The sequence below is a fragment of the Oncorhynchus mykiss genome, chromosome 13 (genome assembly GCF_013265735.2).
Source record: "Oncorhynchus mykiss isolate Arlee chromosome 13, USDA_OmykA_1.1, whole genome shotgun sequence".
In the NCBI taxonomy this organism is placed as follows: domain Eukaryota; kingdom Metazoa; phylum Chordata; class Actinopteri; order Salmoniformes; family Salmonidae; genus Oncorhynchus; species Oncorhynchus mykiss.
The window spans coordinates 9,150,444-9,173,312 of record NC_048577.1 but is presented as its reverse complement, the minus strand read 5'-3'; the positions used below and the strand labels follow the sequence as shown (position 1 = coordinate 9,173,312).

At 43.5% G+C, this 22,869-nt stretch overlaps 2 protein-coding genes across 6 annotated transcripts in view; both read right to left on the bottom strand.

Moving 5' to 3' along the window:
* The window catches only part of LOC110495073 (interleukin-2 receptor subunit beta), a 51,440-nt gene that overhangs the window by 1,665 nt on the left and 26,906 nt on the right, over nt 1-22,869 (bottom strand). The gene's annotated exons all lie outside the window — the stretch shown is intronic.
* LOC110513456 (interleukin-2 receptor subunit beta) lies at nt 23-16,976 on the bottom strand. Of its 3 annotated transcripts, none has more exons than XM_036940152.1 (10): nt 16,857-16,976; nt 9,509-9,611; nt 6,965-7,076; nt 6,754-6,829; nt 6,358-6,457; nt 4,196-4,329; nt 3,893-4,076; nt 3,405-3,504; nt 3,070-3,154; nt 23-1,996 (listed from the first exon to the last, which is right to left on the bottom strand). In XM_036940152.1, the coding sequence occupies exons 2-10, from the start codon at nt 9,579-9,581 to the stop codon at nt 722-724; spliced, it is 2,139 nt and encodes a 712-aa protein (XP_036796047.1). In that variant the 5' UTR covers nt 9,582-9,611; nt 16,857-16,976; the 3' UTR covers nt 23-721. The 3 variants fall into 3 exon arrangements, with proteins under 3 accessions (XP_036796047.1, XP_036796049.1, XP_036796048.1); XM_036940154.1 differs by having other exon boundaries at nt 16,862-16,976; XM_036940153.1 differs by lacking the exon at nt 16,857-16,976 and adding an exon at nt 10,478-10,577.

Sequence of the window (22,869 nt, the reverse complement as noted above, 5' to 3'; positions counted from 1 at the left end):
GTTGGAAAAGCATTCCAGGTGAAACTGGTTGAGAGAACACAGAGTGTGCAAAGCTGTCATCAAGGCAAAAGGTGGCAACTTTGAAGAATCTACAATATATTTTGATTTGTTTAACACTTTAACACTGCCACAAGGAGTCGTTAGAGTGCGATGAGCCTAGGAAAGCCCCCCGGCCAAACCCTGGGCCAATTGTGTGTCGCCCTATGGGGCTCCCGCTCACAGCCGGGCTCTGACACAGCTTGCGATGCAGAGTTTTAGACCACTGTGTCACTCAGGAGGCCACAGGCCTTATTTTAAGTGTTTCTAAAATCCATTAAGGGAAAAATGAATGGTGGAAAAACAATTGGAACCGTTTCCCTGTTTGAACGCTAGGTTTTATGGGTATTATAGCACCTCCACTGTGGAGCTCTATTGGAATGGATGGAATTCTACAGTATGTCATTGAAACGTTTCAACGACCAAATGACGTATTTGTAAGTCTTTTTTTGTTGTTGTAGTGGGGACAGTTACATTAGTTCTTTAAAAAAAGTGTGTCTGTAATAGAATACATGTGGTAAAAACAAATGTAGACATTAGTAAATGCATTTCTATAGCTTCCAAAGTATTTTTTACAATGGAGGGGGAGTGCCAAGATGGAGGAGTGGTGGCTTCAAAACAGCCTGTCAGGCATCTAGTGTATATATAAATCATTAGTCCCTCCCTAGTCAAATGTTTTCATAGTTCAGTTCTGAGCTTCTTTCACTGGCATGTAGCCTCCACTAGAGGGCTCTATTGCCATTGAAGAAGACAGGAGAGATATCTCCAACAGCCTGTCTTGATGACTGGTACTAGTACTGGGTCCCAGGGATGGAACCATCCCAAACCCAGAGAAGGTGAGGGGTAGTTGGGGTAAAACATCCAGCGGGATTGGTAAGGGGGTGGAACAGAATGGAAATATATTGTTAGTGGTAATAAGAGGGATATGGTTACAGGGGGTCACAGTTAGCCTGACCTCATCCCCCACGCTCTCCTGGCTTTCCTGATCCTCTCCCCCACTGCCAATGTCTGAATCTGGTCTCTGAGGGGCCAAGAGTTGGGCATGGAGCTGCAGATTATCCACACGTTCATAGGAGGAAGACATTGTGAGAGAACCTCCTCCAACCCCCATCTCCGTACCCTTTCCCCCAACACTATCCAACCCAGGTAGGGTGAAGGGATGCTGGGGGAAAGCGGACAGGGAAATGGGTAAGGGGGTGGAGCAGAATGTAAAGTTATTGTTATTGATAAGAGGAAGAAGCGGAACAAGATGGAAGTCCTGAGAGACAAAATGGGGGGTGGATGCAATAGGCCCGACCGCATCCTCCACGCTCTCCTGACTTTCCTGATCCTCTGCCCCACTGCCGATGCCTGAATCTGGGCTTATGAGGGCCCGACGCTCGGCCTGGAGCTTCTCAACACGCTCGTAAGAAGAAACCTGGACGATATCTTTACCTCCACTGATGCCTCCAAATATACTTCCACCATACAGCTCTCTATCCTTCCCTCCACCCAACATCTCTCTATCCTTCCCTTCACCACACATCTCTCTCTCCTTCCCTCCACCCCCCAACTCTCTCTCCTTCCCTCCACCCCCCATCTCTCCCTCCTTCCCTCCACCCCTGATATCTTCGTCCTTCCCCCCTACACCTCTATTACTATCCATCCTATCTCCTCTGTTCTCCTCCTTCCACTCATCTATCTCTTCAGTAGTGCCACCTACTGGTCCGTAAGGGGAGTGTACAGAGCAGGGTTCCAACTTGGTGGATGTGGATCCAGGCTGGGAGCATTGAGATAAGAAGTTGCTGAAGCCGGAGCGGCCACTATTGTCCAATCTCTTCTTCAGTAGTAGTGCAGTATCGGTCTCCCTCCTCAGGGGGGCGATGGTGCCAATGTTGTTGGTAATCTCTACCTGGGAGATGTCTTCACGGTGCAAGGCAGAGTCGACGGCTTCAAAGGCGAACAAAGGACCCAGCCAAGCCTGTAGGCACGGACACACACACAGAGACAGAGAGAGAGAGAGAGAGAGAGAGACAGTGAGAGAGAAAGAGATAGAGAGTGACATAGATAGAGAGAGAGAGACACACACACAGAGAGGAAAATAAAATGATAATTATTTAGCTAAATGTTGGAGTGACTTCACTCCAACATGATGCCAATGTAAGACAATGATGAGGACAGCTCATAATAATGTCTGGTAATAAATATATGGAAATGTATTTTATCTGTTTGATACCATTCCATTCATTAGGCTCCAGCCATTATAACCTAACTACAGCCATTATAACCTAACTACAGCCATTATAACCTAACTACCGCCATTATAACCTAACTACAGCCATTATAACCTAACTACAGCCATTATAACCTAACTACCGCCATTATAACCTAACTAGAACCATTACAACCTAACTACAGCCATTACAACCTAACTACAGCCATTATAACCTAACTACAGCCATTATAACCTAACTACAGCCATTATAACCTAACTACTGCCATTATAACCTAAATACCGCCATTATAACCTAACTACAGCCATAATAACCTAACTACAGCCATTATAACCTAACTACAGCCATAATAACCTAACTACAGCCATTATAACCTAACTACAGCCATTATAACCTAACTACAGCCATTGTAACCTAACTAACGCCATTATAACCTAACTACAGCCATTATAACCTAACTACAGCCATTACAACCTAACTACAGCCATTATAGCCTAACTACAGCCATTATAGCCTAACTTACAGCCATTATAGCCTAACTACAGCCATTATAACCTAACTACAGCCATTATAACCTAACTACAGCCATTATAGCCTAACTACAGCCATTATAGCCTAACTACAGCCATTATAGCCTAACTACCGCCATTATAACCTAACCACAGCCATTATAACCTAACTACAGCCATTATAACCTAACTACAGCCATTATAACCTAACTACAGCCATTATAACCTAACTACCGCCATAACAAGGTAGTGCACAATACAGGGAATAGGGTCCCTTTTGGCACATAACTTCAGTCAAAAGTAGAACTGACCTTGAAGTTTCCATCGTGCTGGAGGTTGAGGCCCTCAAAGTACCTGGAGGGATCTGGTATAGGAGGATTCAGAATCTTCTTGACCCTGTCAGCAATGAACGGAAATGAAAGGAAGTTGCACTTAACCAACTACAAAACATTACATCTAAAACATGATGTTTACTTTGCAGTCCGTTGGTGTTAAAATAAATCACATTTACAATGGACCCCACCCCCTTCCACACACACACACACACACACACACACACACACACACACACACACACACACACACACACACACACACACACACACACACAGACAGACAGACAGATAGACAGAGATACAGTACTCACTTTCCTTTGCAGAGCAACATGGAGACCAGCAGGACTAGTACAACAACAGCTCCCACCACGGTGACCATCACAAAGTCCTGGTCTAGAACATCAGGACTACCTGAGAACAGGATCAGAGGAACAACATAGAACATATTTACAACGTACATAACACCACCACTGTTTTACTAAAAGATTGGCATAGAAAAGGCTTCATTTACATTTCTGTCTGTAAGTTTGTTTTGAGCATGTGTCTGCCTGTCTAAGAACGAAAGAAAGAAATAGGGAAGAAGGAAGAAGGAACTATTTTTCAAGATTCATATGGAAACACACTACTATGCCTGCCTTCCAAATGGCAACATATTCCCTGTTTAGTGCAGTGCTTTTGGCCCATAGTGCTCTGGACTATGTAGGGAACTATAGGGCCATTTGGGACACAGCCCAAGTATATACAGGCCCACATTCAAATGTGTACTAATAACCAATGACATCACTGATGCTCTATTTACCTGTTGGCTTCATCTGGCCCAGAGTGGAGACCCATGATGCACTGGGGCTCCAGTCGCTCCACTGACAGTCTGGGTAATCGGCTCGAACCCGGACTCTGACCTGGTACCTCCTTCCTCTCTCCAGCATCTCAGGGTCCAGGTCAAAATACATCTGTTTGTTTGATATGTTCACCTCCACAGCATCCTGCAGTAGCACAACATACAGTAGGTCTACTTTTAGATAGTGTACAAAGAGAGAAACACAGTTGTTATTATCTGTCCTCTGTCTCTCTTCCTCCCTCTCTCTCTCTCTCTCTCTCTCACCTCCCAGTGATGTAGTTTCTGTTTCCACTGTAGTTGGAAGTCATAGTTGAATATCATTTCTGAAATGGGAGCTCCTGGTGTCCAGGCGATTGAGGCATTGATGATGGTCGGCTTGCCAGGGGGATGCATTTTAACTGCCAAACACAAAACAACACAGTTAATGTACTCATAGTAGTACTAATATATTACTAATATCACTGTAACAGAACTACTAGTACTAAGTTGAATTAGAAATGTTAGCATCAGGTATGAATTAGTATTAAGTTGTGTACAATGCGTTCAGAAAGTATTCAGACCCCTTCCCTTTTTCCACAATTTGTTACGTTACAGCCTTATTCTAAAATTGATTAAAAAAAATAATTCCCCATCAATCTACACACAACACCCCATAATGACAAAGCAAAAACTGTTTTTTTGAAATGTTTGCAAATGTATTAAAAGTAAAAAACAGAAATACCTTATTTCCATAAGTATTCAGACCCTTTCCTATGAGAATCGAAATTGAGCTCAGGTGCATCCTGTTTCCATTGATCATCCTTGAGATGGTTCTCCAACTTCATTGGAGTCCACCGGTGCTAAATTAAATTGATTGGACATGATTTGGAAAGGAACACACCTGTCTTTATAAGGTCCCACAGTTGACCGTGCATGTCAGAGCAAAAACCAAGCCATTAGGTCGAAGGAATTGTCCGTAGAGCTCCGAGACAGGATTGTGTCGAGGCACAGATCCGGGAAAGGTTACCAAAAAATGTCTGCAGCATTGAAGGTCGCCAAGAACACAGTTACCTCCATCTTTTTTAAATGGAAGAAGTTTGGAACCACCAAGACTCTTCCTAGATCTGGCCTCCCAGCCAAACTCAGCTATCGGGGGAGGTGACCAAGAACCCGATGGTCAACCCGATGACAGAGCTCCAGAGTTTCTCTATGGAAATGGGAAAACCTTCCAGAAGGACAATCATCTATGCAATCATCTATACAAATCAGGCCTTTATGGTAGAGTAACCAGGCGGAAGCCACTCCTCAAAAAAAGGCACGACAGCCCGCTTGGTGTTTACCAAAAGGCACCTAAAAGACTCATACCATGAGAAACAAGATTCTCTGGTCTGATGAAACCAAGATTAAACTCCTTGGCCAGAATGGAGGAAACCTGGCACCATCCCGACGGTGAAGCATAGTAGTGGCAGCATCATGTTGTGGGGGTGTTTTTCAGCGGCAGGGACTGGGAGACTAGTCAGCTTTGAGGGAAGGGTGTAAGGAGAAAAGAACAGAGAGATCCTTGATGAAAACCTGCTCCAGAGCGCTCAGTACCTCTGACTGGGGCTAAGGTTCACCTTCCAGCATGACCTGAAGCACACAGCCAAGACAACGCAGGAGTGGCTTCAGGACAGGTCTCTGAATGTCCTTGAGTGGCCCGGACTTGAACCCGATCTAACATTTATTTCACCTTTATTTAACCAGGTAGGCAAGTTCTCTGGAGAGACGTGAAAATAGCTGTGCAGCAACTCTCCCCGCCCACTCTGACAGAACTTGAGAGGATATGCAGAGAAGAATGGGAGAAATTCCCCAAATACATCTGTGCCAAGTTTGTAGCGACATACCCAAGAAGACCCGAGGCTGCAATCGCTACCAAATGTGTCTCAACAAAGTACTGAGTTAAAGGGTCTGAATACTTATGTCAATTTTTTAATATTTTTATACATTTGCAAAAATGTATAAAAACCTGTTTTTGCTTTGTCATTATGGGGTATTGTGATGTCATTATGGGGTATTGTGATGTCATTATGGGGTAGTGTGATGTCATTATGGGGTAGTGTGATGTCATTATGGGGTAGTGTGATGTCATTATGGGGTAGTGTGTGCAGATTATGAGGGGGAAATGATTTTATACATTTTAGAATAAGGCTGTAACATAACAAAATGTGGAAAAAGTGAAGTGGTCTGAATACCTCCTGAATGCACTGTATATTAATAAGCTTTCCAGCATGATTGTATTGCATTTTGTTGTATCATAGTGTATTGATTTTGTGTATTTTGTATGCTGACTTCACAAAACCTCATAAAGTTATGGTATTGTATCATTGTAGTTGGTGTACAATTAATGTAGTAGATTAGTAATAGATGACACATCGTACATAATATCACTCAAATTACTGTACACTTACTGTGGTTAAATGGTTGATACAGGTGTTCAATCTGTATCACATAATCTTCTGCTTGTCCACACCGTACACCAATGGATATTTTATCCTCTTCCCAAAAGAACTGAAAGATCATTTACAGAAGTTCAGTTATCCAGGGTTGTTTGCCTATTGGTCTATATATATGCTGTCATTGTTTTATTATTATTATTATTATTATTATTATTATTATTAGGAAAAAATGTTTTATTTTTTTATTTTTTTTATGACAAATTCCTGGTTAATTTATTCATTCAGATTAATGTGTTACATTCATGTTATTACTTTTCAAATAGTTTTTAAATCATTGTTTTGATCTATAATAATGCACATATATAACCAAGCATTGGTTTTAACTTGATGTAGTTTTATAAAACTCACTGGATTGCCCTCAAAGACCAGACTGCCGCCTCTCAAGGTTGTGTTGAAACCGGCCAAGGACTTCATCTCACATTGCCTGTAGTTACAACAGTGAACCATTGTTTCAGTTAGCATCCCAAATGGCACCCTGTTCCCTATATAGTGCACTACTTTAGACCAGGACTCTATGAGAATAGGGTTCCAGTTAGGCTGCATCCTTAGTCTTCTTTACCTTTTAAACCCGGGGTATTCACCATGCAGAGTGCACGGCATGTCTGGGGGTATGCATGTGTTGTTCAACACACACGTGATGTTACTGATGAAGTCATTGACACACTGTAGATCTTTGAGAAACAGAGACAGAGAGAGAGTGAGAGAGAGGCAGAGAGATAGAGAGAGAGAGAGTGAGAGAGGAGAGAGAGAGAGAGAGGCAGAGAGAGAGAAAGAGGCAGAGAGAGAGGGAAACAGAGAGAAATAAAAAAATAACAACAGTTTTAATATAAGGCTCTATATCATGTTTTATAAGGCTCTATATCATGTTTTACAAGACACTGTCATGTTTTTTAAGGCTCTATGTCATATTTTTAAGGATCTATGTCATGTTTTTAAGGATCTATGTCATGTTTTTAAGGATCTATGTCATGTTTTTAAGGATCTATGTCATGTTTTACAAGGCTCTATATCATGTTTAATCATACACACTCAAAAGTTTGGGGTCACTTAGAAATGTTCTTGTTTTTGAAAGAAAAGCATTTTTTGTCCATTAAAATAACATCAAATTGATCAGTAATACAGTGTAGACATTGTTAATGTTGTAAATGACTATTGTAGCTGGAAAGATTATTTATGGAATATCTACATAGGCGTACAGAGGCCCATTATCAGCAACCATCACTCCTGTGTTCCAATGGCATGTTGTGTTAGCTAATCCAAGTTTATCATTATAGAAGGCTAATTGATCATTAGAAACCCCTTTTGCCATTATGTTAGCACAGCTGAAAACTGCTGTTCTGATTAAAGAAGCAATAAAACTGGCCTCCTTTAGACTAGTTGAGTATCTGGAGCATCAGCATTTGGGGTTTCAATTATAGGCTCAAAATGGCCAGAAACAAAGAACTTTCTTCTGAAACTCATCAGTCTATTCTTGTTCTGAGAAATGAAGGCTATTCCATGTGAGAAATTGCCAAGAAACGTAAGATCTCGTACAACGCTCTGTGTACTACTCCCTTCAAAGAACAGTGCAAACTGGCTCTAACCAGAATAGAAAGAGGAGTGGGAGGCCCCGGTGCACAACTGAGCAAGAGGACAAGTACATTAGAGTGTCTAGTTTGAGACACAGATGCCTCACAAGTCCTCAACTGGCAGCTTCATTAAATAGTACCAACAAACCACCAGTCTCAATGTCAACAGTGAAGAGGCGACTCCGGGATGCTGGCCTTCTGAAAAATAGCTTCTATCTCAAGGCCATCAGGCTGTTAAACAGCCATCACTAGCACAGAGAGGCTGCTGCCTACATACATACTTGAAATCATTGGCCACTTTAATAATTGGAATACTAGTCACTTTAATAATGTTTCATATCTTGCATTACTCATCTCATATGTACAGCATATACTGTATTCTATACTATCTATTGCATCTTGCCAATGCAGCTCTGTCGTTGCTCATCCATATATTTATATGTATATATTCTTATTCCATTCCTTTACTTAGATTTGTGTGTATTAGGTATCTGTTGTGGAATTGTTAGATATTACTTGTTTGCTGCACTGTCAGAACTAGAAGCACAAGCATTTTGCTACACTCCCAATAACATCTGCTAACCATCTGTATGTGACCAATACAATTTGATTTGATTTGAGTTACTGCAAGTCATAAAGAGGAGCTGCCTCCACTATTCCAGCACCATTTCAACTTCAACATCATCAAATCACCTCCGCTTCGTCTAATAAAGTGACAACTAAAATATAACCCCCCCAAAAATGTGTCCAATCAACATAAGCTAAATATGTGGCTGTCCATGGTTCTGATTTATGTGTGCATGCATGTGCGTTCGTACAAGTAGAAAAACATGTTGACTCACTCTACTTGTAGAAAAAACACCAATGCCATCCTCCTCTCTTTCACGTTGAAACAGTACAAGCTTATTTACAGTACAAGCTTATTTTTTTGTCCTAGGCTACCTGGCTAAAATGCTTGCTTGAACTTCCATCCTCTCAGGCCAGGGGCACAACAACGTATGAATTAATGGTTGGATCGGAATTGCTTTTGGCCAATACAGAGAATTAAGTAAATCCACAAGTCCAAATCCCTACCTCCATCAATGGCTAATTTAGGAAAGGGACACTGGAGGACAACAACAACACACACAACAATTCAGTTGTTTCTGTTAATGATGTTTACTCTCAACGTGTTTTGATAGGAGAGACGCCAAATCCAAGCTGATATCCAAGCTGATATGACACCATACATTATTTACCATTCATTTCTATTAGGCACAAAATAATCACACGTTTGTAGAGTCACAAGCTTGATGTAATCATTGCATGCTATGAATATGGGACCAAATACTAAACTTTTTACTACTTTAACACACATTAAAGAACTTTTGGTCCCCTAAAATGGGTAGACTATGCACAAAAAGTGCTGTCATTTCTAAAAAGGTTCACCCGATATGGATGTAAATACACTCAAAATAAAGCTGACAGTCTGCACTTTAACCTCAAAGTCATTCTACATGTGTTGTAATGCATTGTGAAGGGTATTGATGACTTACAGGACTGTGGTTGGCTGGAGCAGGTTAGTAGGGGGAGGAGCAGGATGACATAGAGACACCATAGAACCTTCATTATGACTTCTTCCTGGTCCTTTTTCTCATTCTAGAACACAGTAGGAGACATGACCTTAGCAACAGGTGACACAGGTGGCTTAGTGTTCCAAATGGTACCCTATTTCTTATATAGGGCACTACTTTTGACCAGGGCTCATTTAACTCTGGTCAAAAGTAGTGAACTATGTAGGGAATAGGGTGACATTTGGGATGGAAGAAAGCCTGAAGCATGAGAAGAAAAAGTGCAACTTTCTATGTCTGTCTGCGTGGTGTGTTTTTTCCATGAAAGTAGATCAAGTGTTATCAGTTTAAGCGTAGCCACACACGCATACACACACACAGTGAAAGCCACAGAAACTGAACAGGTGTGCAAGTGGGAGAGGGATCCATACATCCTCATTTACAGAATAGAAACTTATTAGGTCACATAAGGTGAAATACATGTCAGATATAATTAACATCTGGTGAATACGAAGTAACATCTGTTTTACTGTTGCATATCACTAGACATGAAGGTTATTTGTATAAAACATATCACTAGACATGAAGGTTATTTGTATAAAACATATCACTAGACATGAAGGTTATTTGTATAAAACATATCACTAGACATGAAGGTTATTTGTATAAAACATATCACTAGACATGAAGGTTATTTGTATAAAACATATCACTAGACATGAAGGTTATTTGTGTAAAACATATCACTAGACATGAAGGTTATTTGTGTAAAACATCTTATTAACAAAGTTGCATTTGTTTAAACCGTTCTTACACTCTGGTATGCCAGAAACAAGCCAAGCACACACTTAAACACTGTAAACCCATTTAGTAGGTTATTCAAATTTGCATAGCATTTTAGGTGCATTTCAAACATTTCCATGTTTTTAATATTGCAGATATTTTGTCTCTTACCTTTAGATATTGAACGGCCCAAGCTGGGTAGCTGGATAAGCTGTGATGGAACTAATTAAAAAACATGGAAAGGGTTGGATGAAGGATGATAGCTCTACTGATGGTGTTACTAACTATGGTATTACTCCAACTCTAGTGAGTCTGTCTGTCTGTCTGTCTGACCATCTCTCTCTCTCTCTCTCTCTCTCTCTCTCCCTCCCTCCCTCTCTCCCTCCCTCTCTCCCTCCCTCTCTCTCTCCCTCCCTCTCTCCCTCCCTCCCTCCCTCCCTCCCTCCCTCCCTCCCTCCCTCCCTCCCAATTTCAGTGTGTCAATCATAATCAAGATGATCATCCTACCAACGACCAGCGTCTCTCTGTGACACGTTCTAACACACTCAGGTTCTAGAAATATACACTTAGCCACACACTATACTATCACCTAAAGACGTTTCCAGAACCATGGCCAGAGATGCAACAGTTGAACCATGCTACTCATCTGAGACACTGTTGTCCTTTGACAGTCACTATTGCTATTATTGATATCTCTGTATATTATTGTCAGGGCCTGTATTCATAAAGCATTTCAGAGTAGAAGTACCGATCTAGGATCAGTTTAGCCTTTTAGATCATAATATATAAGATTACATGGACAAGGGGACCTGATCCCAGATCAATAAAGCATCTCAGAGTAGAAGTGCTGATCTAGGATCAGTTTTGCCTTTTAGATCAGATATATATATATATATACAGTAGTTCCGATAGCTGTACATGGGCAGTGTGCTGTTTGCTACCATTCTCTCATGTGTTTTTTTTTAGTAAAAGGTCACTGTGGTTAGAGAGACATGTTATGTTCAGTCTGAGGTGTGAAGTTTCCACTCCTTTAAAAAAAAAAAAACCCACCTAAAAACAACCATCTAACAGGTATAAGATGTGTTGACTGGGTGAAGAAAAAGAAGGCTCATAATAATGCCTGGAATGGAGTTCAAGGAATCAGTGTGTTAGATGTGTTTGATACCCTTCCATTAATTCTGTTCCAGCCATTACTAGGAGTCCGTCCTCCAATTTAAAGTGCCACCAGCCACCACTGGTTTCTGTACATTGTTAGCTGTGAAGCCTTGTGATGTCGTGTTCACTGTCGTGTTCACTGTTCACTTTCCAGCCCTAACCTGGTAGCCTGGTCCCAGATCAAAGCTTTCCAGCCTTAACCTGGTAGCCTGGTCCCAGATTAAAGCTTTCCTGCCTTAACCTGATATCCTGGTCCCAGATCAGGGCTTTTCCTGTCTTAACCTGATATCCTGGTCCCAGATCAGGGCTTTTCCTGTCTTAACCTGGTAGCCTGGTCCCAGATCAGGGCTTTTCCTGTCTTAACCTGATATTCTGGTCCCAGATCAGGGCTTTTCCTGTCTTAACCTGGTAGCCTGGTCCCAGATCAAAGCTTTCCTGCCTTAACCTGATATCCTGGTCCCAGATCAGGGCTTTTCCTGTCTTAACCTGGTAGCCTGGTCCCAGATCAAAGCTTTCCTGCCTTAACCTGGTAGCCTGGTCCCAGATCAGGGCTTTTCCTGTCTTAACCTGGTAGCCTGGTCCCAGATCAAAGCTTTCCTGCCTTAACCTGATATCCTGGTCCCAGAGCAGGGCTTTTCCTGTCTTAACCTGGTAGCCTGGTCCCAGATCAGGGCTTTTCCTGTCTTAACCTGATATCCTGGTCCCAGATCAGGGCTTTTCCTGTCTTAACTTGATAGCCTGATCCCGGATCAGGGCATTCCTGCTATAACATGTTAGCCTGATCCCAGATCAGGGCTTTCCAGCCGTAACCTGAAAGCAGAGAACATACACACCCACACATGCATTGCCCACGCAAGCTCGAACACAAGTGCAGTCTTCATGCAAGCTAACACACACACACATATTGTGCATGCACACACACACACACACACACACACACGGGCTACAGGTAAGAAAACCACAACGTCCTCGTTTCCCAGAATGTTTACAAGCTGTTTCCAATAACAAACAAACCTCAAACCACTAACACCCCGTCCCCTGCTCCTCTCTTCTCTACCTCTCTTCTCATCCTCTCCCAAACTAAACCTCATTCTAAAACCCCCTCCCTTCTTCTTCTTATGTACACCTCTCACCTCACCCTCCCTATCACTCTCTGACTTCCTTTCTACCAACGCTCACTCCCCGACTCTCCCCTCCTCCCCCTCCCTATCTTCTTTCTGACTTCCCCCTCCCTATCTTCTCTCTGATTCCCCCCTCCCTATCTTCTCTCTGATTCCCCCCTCCCTATCTTCTCTCTGATTCCCCCCTCCCTATCTTCTCTCTGACTCCCCTCTCCCTATCTTCTTTCTGACTCCGCCCTCCCTATCTTCTCTCAGACTCCCCCCTCCCTATCTTCTCTCTGACTCCCCCCTCCCTATCTTCTCTCTGATTCCCCCCTCCCTATCTTCTCTCTGATTCCCCCCTCCCTATCTTCTCTCTGATTCCCCCCTCCCTATCTTCTCTCTGACTCCCCTCTCCCTATCTTCTTTCTGACTCCGCCCTCCCTATCTTCTCTCTGACTCCCCCCTCCCTATCTTCTCTCTGACTCCCCCTCCCTATCTTCTCTCTGACTCCCCCCTCCCTATCTTCTTTCTGACTCCCCCTCCCTATCTTCTCTCTGACTCCCCCCTCCCTATCTTCTCTCTGACTCCCCCCTCCCTATCTTCTCTCTGACTCCCCCCTCCCTATCTTCTCTCTGACTCCCCCCTCCCTATCTTCTCTCTGACTCCCCCCTCCCTATCTTCTCTCTGACTCCCCCCTCCCTATCTTCTCTCTGATTCCCCCCTCCCTATCTTCTTTCTGACTCCCCCCTCCCTATCTTCTCTCTGACTTATTTTCCACCAACGCTCACTCCCTGACTCTCCCCTCCTCCCCCTCTTCTCTGACTTCCTTTCCACCAACGCTCACTCCCTGACTCTCCCCTCCTCCCCCTCACCCTCCCTATCTTCTCTCTGACGTCCTTTCCACCAACGCTCACTCCCTGACTCTCCCCTCCTCCCCCTCACCCTCCCCATCTTCTCTCTGACTCTCCCCTCCTCCCCCTCACCCTCCCTATCTTCTCTCTGACTTCCTTTCCACCAACACTCTCTCCCCGCCTCCCCCTTCACCTCCCCCTCTTGTCTTTGACTTCCTCTGTACCTGTGGCTGGGTGTGTACATCCTGTCCTACTTAAACACTGGACCAAATCAACCCCTAGGCTACATTTTAACTGGCACCCTTATTCCCTATATAGTGCACTATATACCCTAGAGGCCCTGGTTAAAAGTAGTACACAATATAAGGAATAGGGTGCCATTAGGAACACACTCCAAAGCCCCTCCACAATGAGGACAACGGTCTCCAGTTCAACTCTACTGGGAGCCCACAAGGTGTGCAGGGTTTTGCTCCATTTCTATTTGAACATCCTGTCCTAGTAAACCCAGGCCCAGATCAGCTCCTAGCCCCCTCTATAATAAAGCCCTAATCAACCCATAGCCCCCTCTATAATAAAGCCCTAATCAACCTATAGCCCATTCTATAATAAAGCCCTAATCAACCCATAGCCCACTCTATAATAAAGCCCTAATCAACCCATAGCCCACTCTATAATAAAGCCCTAATCAACCCATAGCCCATTCTATAATAAAGCCCTAATCAACCCATAGCCCACTCTATAATAAAGCCCTAATCAACCTATAGCCCATTCTATAATAAAGCCCTAATCAACCCATAGCCCACTCTATAATAAAGCCCTAATCAACCCATAGCCCACTCTATAATAAAGCCCTAATCAACCCATAGCCCATTCTATAATAAAGCCCTAATCAACCCATAGCCCACTCTATAATAAAGCCCTAATCAACCCATAGCCCACTCTATAATAAAGCCCTAATCAACCCATAGCCCACTCTATAATAAAGCCCTAATCAACACATAGCCCACTCTATAATGAAGCCCTAATCAACCCATAGCCCACTCTATAATAAAGCCCTAATCAACCCATAGCCCACTCTATAATAAAGCCCTAATCAACCCATAGCCCCCTCTATAATAAAGCCCTAATCAACCCATAGCCCACTCTATAATAAAGCCCTAATCAACCCATAGCCCACTATAATAAAGCCCTAATCAACCCATAGCCCACTCTATAATAAAGCCCTAATCAACCCATAGCCCACTCTATAATAAAGCCCTAATCAAAACCTAGCCCACTCCGTAATGAAGCCCTAATCAGCTCCTAGCCCCCTCCATAATGAAGTCCTAGTCAGCTCCTAGCCCCCTCCATAATGAAGCTCTAATCAGCTCCTAGCCCCCTCCATAATGAAGCCATAATCAGCTCCTAACCCCCTCCATAATGAAGCCCTAATCAGCTCCTAGCCCCTCCATAATGAACATCTAATCAGCTCCTAGCCCCCTCCATAATGAAGCCCTAATTAGCTCCTAGCCCCCTCCATAATGAAACTTGAATCAGCTCCTAGCCCCCTACATAATGAAGCCCTAATTAGCTCCTAGCCCCCTCCATAATGAAAATTGAACCAGCTCCTAGCCCTCTCCATAATGAAGATTGAATCAGCTCCTAGCCCCCTCCATAATGAAGATTGAATCAGCTCCTAGCCCTCGCCATAATGAAGTCCTTATCAGCTCCTAGCCCCCTCCATAATGAAGTCCTAATCAGCTCCTAGCCCCCTCCATAATGAAGTCCTAATCAGCTCCTAGCCCCCTCCATAATGAAATCCTAATCAGCTCCTAGCCCCCTCCATAATGAAACCCTAATCAGCTCCTAGCCCCCTCCATAATGAAGTCCTAATCAGCTCCTAGCCCCCTCCATAATGAAACCCTAATCAGCTCCTAGCCCCCTCCATAATGAAGTCCTAATCAGCACCTAGCCCCCTCCATAATGAAATCCTAATCAGCTCCTAGCCCCCTCCATAATGAAGTCCTTATCAGCTCCTAGCCCCCTCCATAATGAAGCCCTAATCAGCTCCTAGCCCCCTCCATAATGAAGCCCTAATCAGCTCCTAGCCCCCTCCACAATGAAGCTCTAATCAGCTCCTAGCCCCCTCCATAATGAAGATTGAATCAGCTCCTAGCCCCCTCCACAATGAAGCTCTAATCAGCTCCTAGCCCCCTCCATAATGAAGATTGAATCAGCTCCTAGCCCCCTCCATAATGAAACCCTAATCAGCTTCTAGCCCTCTCCATAATGAAGATTGAATCAGCTCCTAGCCCCCTCCATAATGAAGCTCTAATCAGCTCCTAGCCCCCTCCATAATGAAGATTGAATCAGCTCCTAGCCCCCTCCATAATGAAACCCTAATCAGCTTCTAGCCCCCTCCATAATGAAGATTGAATCAGCTCCTAGCCCCCTCCATAATGAAACCCTAATCAGCTTCTAGCCCTCTCCATAATGAAGCCCTAATCAGCTCCTAGCCCCCTCCACAATGAAGCTCTAATCAGCTCCTAGCCCCCTCCATAATGAAGATTGAATCAGCTCCTAGTCCCCTCCATAATGAAAATCTAATTAGCTCCTAGCCCCCTCCATAATGAAGATTGAATCAGCTCCTAGCCCCCTCCATAATGAAGATTGAATCAGCTCCTAGCCCCCTCTATAATGAAACTCTAATTAGCTCCTAGCCCCCTACACAAAGACTCCCTAATCAGCCCCTAACCTCTTCCACAATGAGGACAGTGGTCTTCAACCTTGATTCTAGAGATCTAAAGGGTGTGCAGGGTTTTGGTGCAGCCCAGCACTAACACAGAACAAAGCCTGGGCTTCTCTGGGCCCAGGATGGAAGAATCCTTTCCTAGCACATAGCCTAGACACATTTCATCAGCCCCAAGGGATGGGAGAGGTGTGTGCAATATTGTAACAGCTTCGTTCTCTGTGAGTCTCTCAAGTGATAATAGTCATCATCATCATCATCACTACCGTGATCATGACCTTAACGGTGTAATACTGTGTCTTCCAAATGATCACACTCAGACCCACACATGGCCACACACAGGCAGAGGAGCTTTTCTTGCTTGAACAACACATGTAATCCATAACCAACACATCATAGATGTAGGATCTTCATTTGAGACAGTTTTCTATAGCAGGAAAATGATCCTGCAGCAACTGGAAATGTGAATTATTATGTGGATTATAGTTATAGTTATGTGGATTATGGATATTTGTTGTAGGGGCTGATACATTTTTCGATAGGGCAAATCAAGTCTGACATTTTAAATTGGAAATGACAAGCGTTACAGCCTTATTGAGCCTTGATTACACTACAAGTTTGCATTTTCTACTGTGCAGGGAAATTCTAAGCAACAAAAGAGTGATCAAATGAAGATCCTACATCTGTATATGAATATTCAAAGAGAGCCTTACCTTACTGTATAGTGGACCTTCTTGTAGTCTCAGAAACACCGGCTTCTCAATGCTCTACGGTTGAGTTACGTTTCACTCTGAACTGAAGGACAAGTGCTTAATGATGAATCAGTTTCTTGTCTCTCATTTGGGTCACCACCAGATGATTCAAACCCATTAATGACGAGAAAAACATCTGCCTGCCTTCTCTGAAAAGTAAAGGAGTGAACAGAAAACAGATTACAGACAGAAAAGGGATTTCTGTGGCTTCAGTTAGTTTCAACTGAAACCACACACACACACACACGTCATCAACGCTGCGATCTGTACTTTTCAGAATCGGGGGTTAAATCAAAAATATTAGATTTTTCAGTTGTTCTTCTTTCGGTCTCTGTTCTTGTTCCCTTTTTGTAAAGAATATGACTCTGGTTACTGTGAAATGTTGAGATGATGCAAAGTGTCACATTAGAACCTGTTCTGTTTTTATTCCTTTCTGGAAATAACAGGAGCAAAACCTTTCAAAGTGCCGTGTGTGGCGAGGGAGGTAGTGAAAGAGAGAGACAGAGACCAAATACGATGTTTTGCTGCCCTCAGCTGGACAAAGTGTGACTAGAGTATGGCCTTGGTGTAACAAGCAGTTGATTTTCACAGCCGCTTTTCACCTCCACAAGCAGCTACGAAAGGAGACTATTTAGCATGTACTGAACAGTCTTCTTTCAACCGTGTCCAGATGCTTTATTCATATAGAAAAAGGATAAAGAGGTATAATAGTTATTAGATACAAACAAAAACTCAGCCATGTTCTTAACCAATTAAAGATCACTGATTACAATACACACCATCAGGAAGAGGTTTTTAGGGGTGGGGGTATTTTCCTCCCTGTTCTGCTGACTAGTATTTGTCTCTGCTCATAAAGGACTAAGGCACTAATTTGGTGGTAAAAAAAACAAATAATCCTAAATGTTTTATTTTTACGAGTATTATTTTTTTAAATGTGATTCATCAGGGGGCGCTGAAGCACACCCAGCATCCTTACTTCCTGCTGCTATGCATACCACGTGTTTATTCCACATGAAGTACATTCCTATCACTACGGAATGTCTTCCGGTTTAAAGTGTGTGTGTGTGTGTTTCCGTCTGTGTCTGTGTGACCGGTGGGTGGGTCCACTCGGCCATCCTGTATCTCTGCTGAACAGTGGGTGGGTCTGGTCCAAACGTAGAGACAGATAACAGACTGAACGCGTTCATCTGATGATCATAAACACACAGACACACAGATTCAACAAAGAAATGAGGATGAGTCAACTATTATTTCACAAGGATATGATTTTCCTTGGAGAACTCTGAATGCAGACATGGAAGAACTTCCTGAAATGACTTTGTCCATTTACTGGACAAGTTTCGTAGGTGGGAACAGGATCCTACAGTTGATGGTCAAACTGTAACGTTACACTTACTAAAATACACTATTTACACCCCTTTAAATGAGTGGATTCAGCTATTTTAGTGATGCCTATTGCTGACAGGTATATAAAATCACAGACATGCAATCTCCATGCCCAGGATTTTGGAATGAGATGTGTGAATGATAAGGCTAATGAAAGAATGACTCCAACTGATCATCACCAACCCCCTCTAGTCCAAACAGTAGGATACAGTAACCCCCAGACACTGGCCAGTTTTACATTGATCCTTTAGAATTTGAGCCTACGGGGGTAAGCCAGTTTCTAACTATTGTCCAATCACTCTGTCTCATCCAAACAAACACTAATTTTTTTAGTTAGTTAAGAACAAATTCTTATTTTCAATGACGGCCTAGGAACAGTGCCTGTTCAGAACGACAGATTTGTACCTTGTCAGCTTGGGGATTTGAACTTACAACCTTTCGGTTACTAGGCCAACGCTCTAGGCTACCCTGCCTCCCCAATGTTCAGCGGGTACCTCTACATTGATGTAGATACAGTATCTATGTTGGCCTGGATCTGGATCTGGTTTCACCAACCCAAACACTTCAGTGGAGTTGAATACTGTTGATCTGAGCCATTCACTCACCTTCAAACCTGAGACAGACAGAGGAAAAAGAGAGAGGGGGGGGGGGGGGGGGGGGGGGGGGGGGCAGAGAGAGAGGAAGGGGGGAGTGAGAGAGACACATGTATATTCTGTAGTTTGATTGTCAGTATTTAAATTGTAAAGAAAAAACAATACGACAATACAGAGACTGCAATGCATGTGTGTGTGTGTGTGTGTGTGTGTGTGTGTGTGCGCACAACTAGCTCTCACAGTCTCACGTCAGAATTAGACGTTCATACATTTTTCTTGAACGTCAAATTTCAAAGTGTTTAAGGTTAAAGTCAGGCATCAACTCCGTAATGGTTATGGGTTGGGTAAAGGGTTGGGATAGGCGTCTCCAGTACCCACATCCTGTACCCTGGTGGGAGGGGGAGAGACTTACAGGCATGTTACATATCAGATAGCCAATCGTAGCTTGTGTGTGTGTGTGTGTGTGTGTGTGTGTGTGTGTGTGTGTGTGTGTGTGTGTGTGTAAGTGGTCTGGGCTGCTCGCAAGCGTGTCTGTGTCCCACATTATTATTCCACAATCCCCTGCTCACCCAGGAAGTACCAGACCAGACGGATGATGATGGTGACGATAGTGAGGCTAGGAGTGGTGAGGCTAGGAGTGGTGAGGCTAGGAGTGGTGAGGCTACGAGTGGTGAGGCTAGGAGTGGTGAGGCTAGGAGTGGTGAGGCTAGGGGTGGTGAGGCTAGGGGTGGTGAGACTAGGAGTGGTGAGGCTAGGGGTGGTGAGGCTAGGAGTGGTGAGGCTAGGGGTGGTGAGGCTAGGGGTGGTGAGGCTAGGGGTGGTGAGGCTAGGAGTGGTGAGGCTAGGAGTGGTGAGGCTAGGAGACACCTATAGGGTCATCTAGAAGTTTTAGAGGACGTCACAGAGGTCTCGTTACCAGCCTGAAAGGAACATCAACAACACTAACACCACCACACAACCCCCCACACACACAATGCTCCCTAACTGTAAACATCAACAACAACACCACCACACAAACCCCCCCCCACACACAATGCTCCCTAACTGTAAACAACATCAACAACACCACCACACAACCCCCCCCCCCCCCCCCCCCCCACACACACACAATGCTCCCTAACTGTAAACAACATCAACAACACCACCACACAAACCCCCCCCACACACAATGCTCCCTAACTGTAAACAACATCAACAACAACAACACCACCACCACACAACCCCCCCCCCCCCCCCCACACACACACAATGCTCCCTAACTGTAAACAACATCAACAACAACACCACCACACAACCCCCCACACACACAATGCTCCCTAACTGTAAACAACATCAACACCACTACACAAACCCACACACACACACAATGCTCCCTAACTGTAAAGAACATAATCAACAACAACAACACCACACAACCCCCCCCCCCACACACACAATGCTCCCTAACTGTAAAGAACATAAACAACAACAACACCACCACCACACAAACCCACACACACACACAATGCTCCCTAACTGTAAAGAACATCATCAACAACAACAACACCACACAACCCCCCCCACACACACAATGCTCCCTAACTGTAAAGAACATAAACAACAACACCACCACTACACAAACCCACACACACACACAATGCTCCCTAACTGTAAAGAACATAAACAACAACACCACCACCACCACACAAACCCACACACACACACAATGCTCCCTAACTGTAAAGAACATAATCAACAACAACACCACACGAACCCACACACACACAATGCTCCCTAACTGTAAAGAACATCAACAACAACAACACCACCACCACACAACCCCCCCACACACACAATGCTCCCTAACTGTAAAGAACATCAACACCACTACAAAAACCCACACACAATGCTCCCTAACAGCTGGCATCAGAGTTTAGAGTTCTACATGAGTAGGATTCTGCATACAGACACAGGTATTCTTTCATCCTAATGGTGATGATTTGGGTAGAGTATGCAAATCTGACTCTAGATCTGTTCTTATGGACAAGGCTTCTGTTTCTGATCTAATCAAGTATTAGGCTACACGATAACTGAAATACTCGAATGTTTCTAGGGAGCTATTATAAATGAGAAAATATTTGTTATTTACTTTATATGGTAGCTAAATCATATGCCTATTGCCAATCACTACTTCTGCTGACCCATTCTAATGGCAGGTCCACAAGAGCGCGACTTTTTGAAGCCTTGCCCGAGGGCGATCAAACTTCACAAAACCGTTGTTCCGCGCGAGACATTCTCCGTCAAAAAAATACCGGTGGCGGATAGTTGGAGCGGTTAATTTCTTCATGTGTCTTGGTTGAACCCCCGTCCAGGGTCAGACATGTCGGTAACGACCACTAGAACGGCAGGAGGAGACAACTCTACCTTTTAGTCTTTAAATCCAAAGGTAGGCTAGAGCCCTCGGTCAATATTTCCTAAAGCGCATTGTACCTTCCGAATTCCCATTGGACCAGATAAGCTAGTAGCCTAAACTTGAACCAATAATAACAACAGCCTAAAAGCTCAACTTAATTTATCCTACACGTAAAAAGTAATTGATTGCGAGACATTTGTTGTCTCTGTCTGGTAACTGTCAAAGCATTAAACATTTAAGATTAGTTCCGTTCTCGTTATTGTAATTATTTCGCCTCTATGGCCTATTTATTGCCTTACCTCCCTACTCTTCTACATTTGCACACTCTGTGCATAGATTTTTCTATTGTGTTATTGACTGTATATTTGTTTATGTGTAACTCTGGGTTGTTGTTTTTGTCGCACTGCTTTACTTTATCTTGGCCAGGTCGCAGTTGTAAATGAGAACTTGTTATCAACTGGCCTACCTGGTTAAATAAAGGTGAAATTAAACAATTAAAAAATGTTAAAAGCCATCGCCTGTAGCACCGTACATCCTCTCGGGGCATGTAACAAGTAGGTTCTATTGACATCAGCAGTCGACGCCTAACAACAGCAGCACCTTCACCATCATCCGGGCAGCCCGGCCCCCGCATCCAACAGGGTCTGTGCTATCTGGTATTGTTGGGACGGCTCTACCCCATTGAAGTCGAAAATCAAATGAGTTAAAGTAAGGGTTAGTGTTAGGGTTTAGGGTATGGACGTCCTAAGGATCCCGGATAACACTGACCTAATGGTACATTTCAATGTGTCCAAAGGAAGTGTTTGTAGAATTTGTAACGCACACACACAGAGAGAGACAGTTGATTCTTTATTAATTGGCTGAAATATTCTTTTTTTTTAAACAACTTTCAGCTATGTTAAACAATACATCCCTTTACCAATGATTATCAATAAGATTGTAATGAAAATTAAGCTGCCTTATAAAGATGCATTTAAAAAGGCTAACTTACAATAATGACAATTTGCAAAATCCCAAACTATTTCATCTGCAACATTTTTATACATTTTTAATATAATTTTTTATATAATATTTAAAACATACAATATACTGACAGTGAAGCCGCTCAACAACTACATCACATTAGTCATCTAACAGACATCCAGAGAGACACACAGAAGCAACCAGGGTCAACGCCCTGCTCAAGGGCACGTCGACAGATCTCCCACAAGGTCAAAAACGTGGCCCCGAACCAGCGATCCAGCGATCCACCCCCCCCCCCCCCCCCCCCCCCCCCCCGCCCCCCCAAAGCACCAACAACCAACAAAATGAACAAAAGACAAAACAAGACAAAGGAAAACAGAAAACAACAATGCAAAAAACAAAAGACATCAAGGACAACTAAAATCATAAGAGCGAGGTCAACTGAATATGTTTGAGTGCACGTTGAGTGCACGTATGGCACTATTTCCATGTGTGTGTCCGTGTATATGCCTGTGTACAAACACCTGCACTGCATCAGCCTCAGACAAACTGGCATTAGCTGTAACAACACTGTTAGCTGTAACAACACCGTTAGCTGTAACAACACTGTTACCATCCTATAGAACCACATTAACTGTCT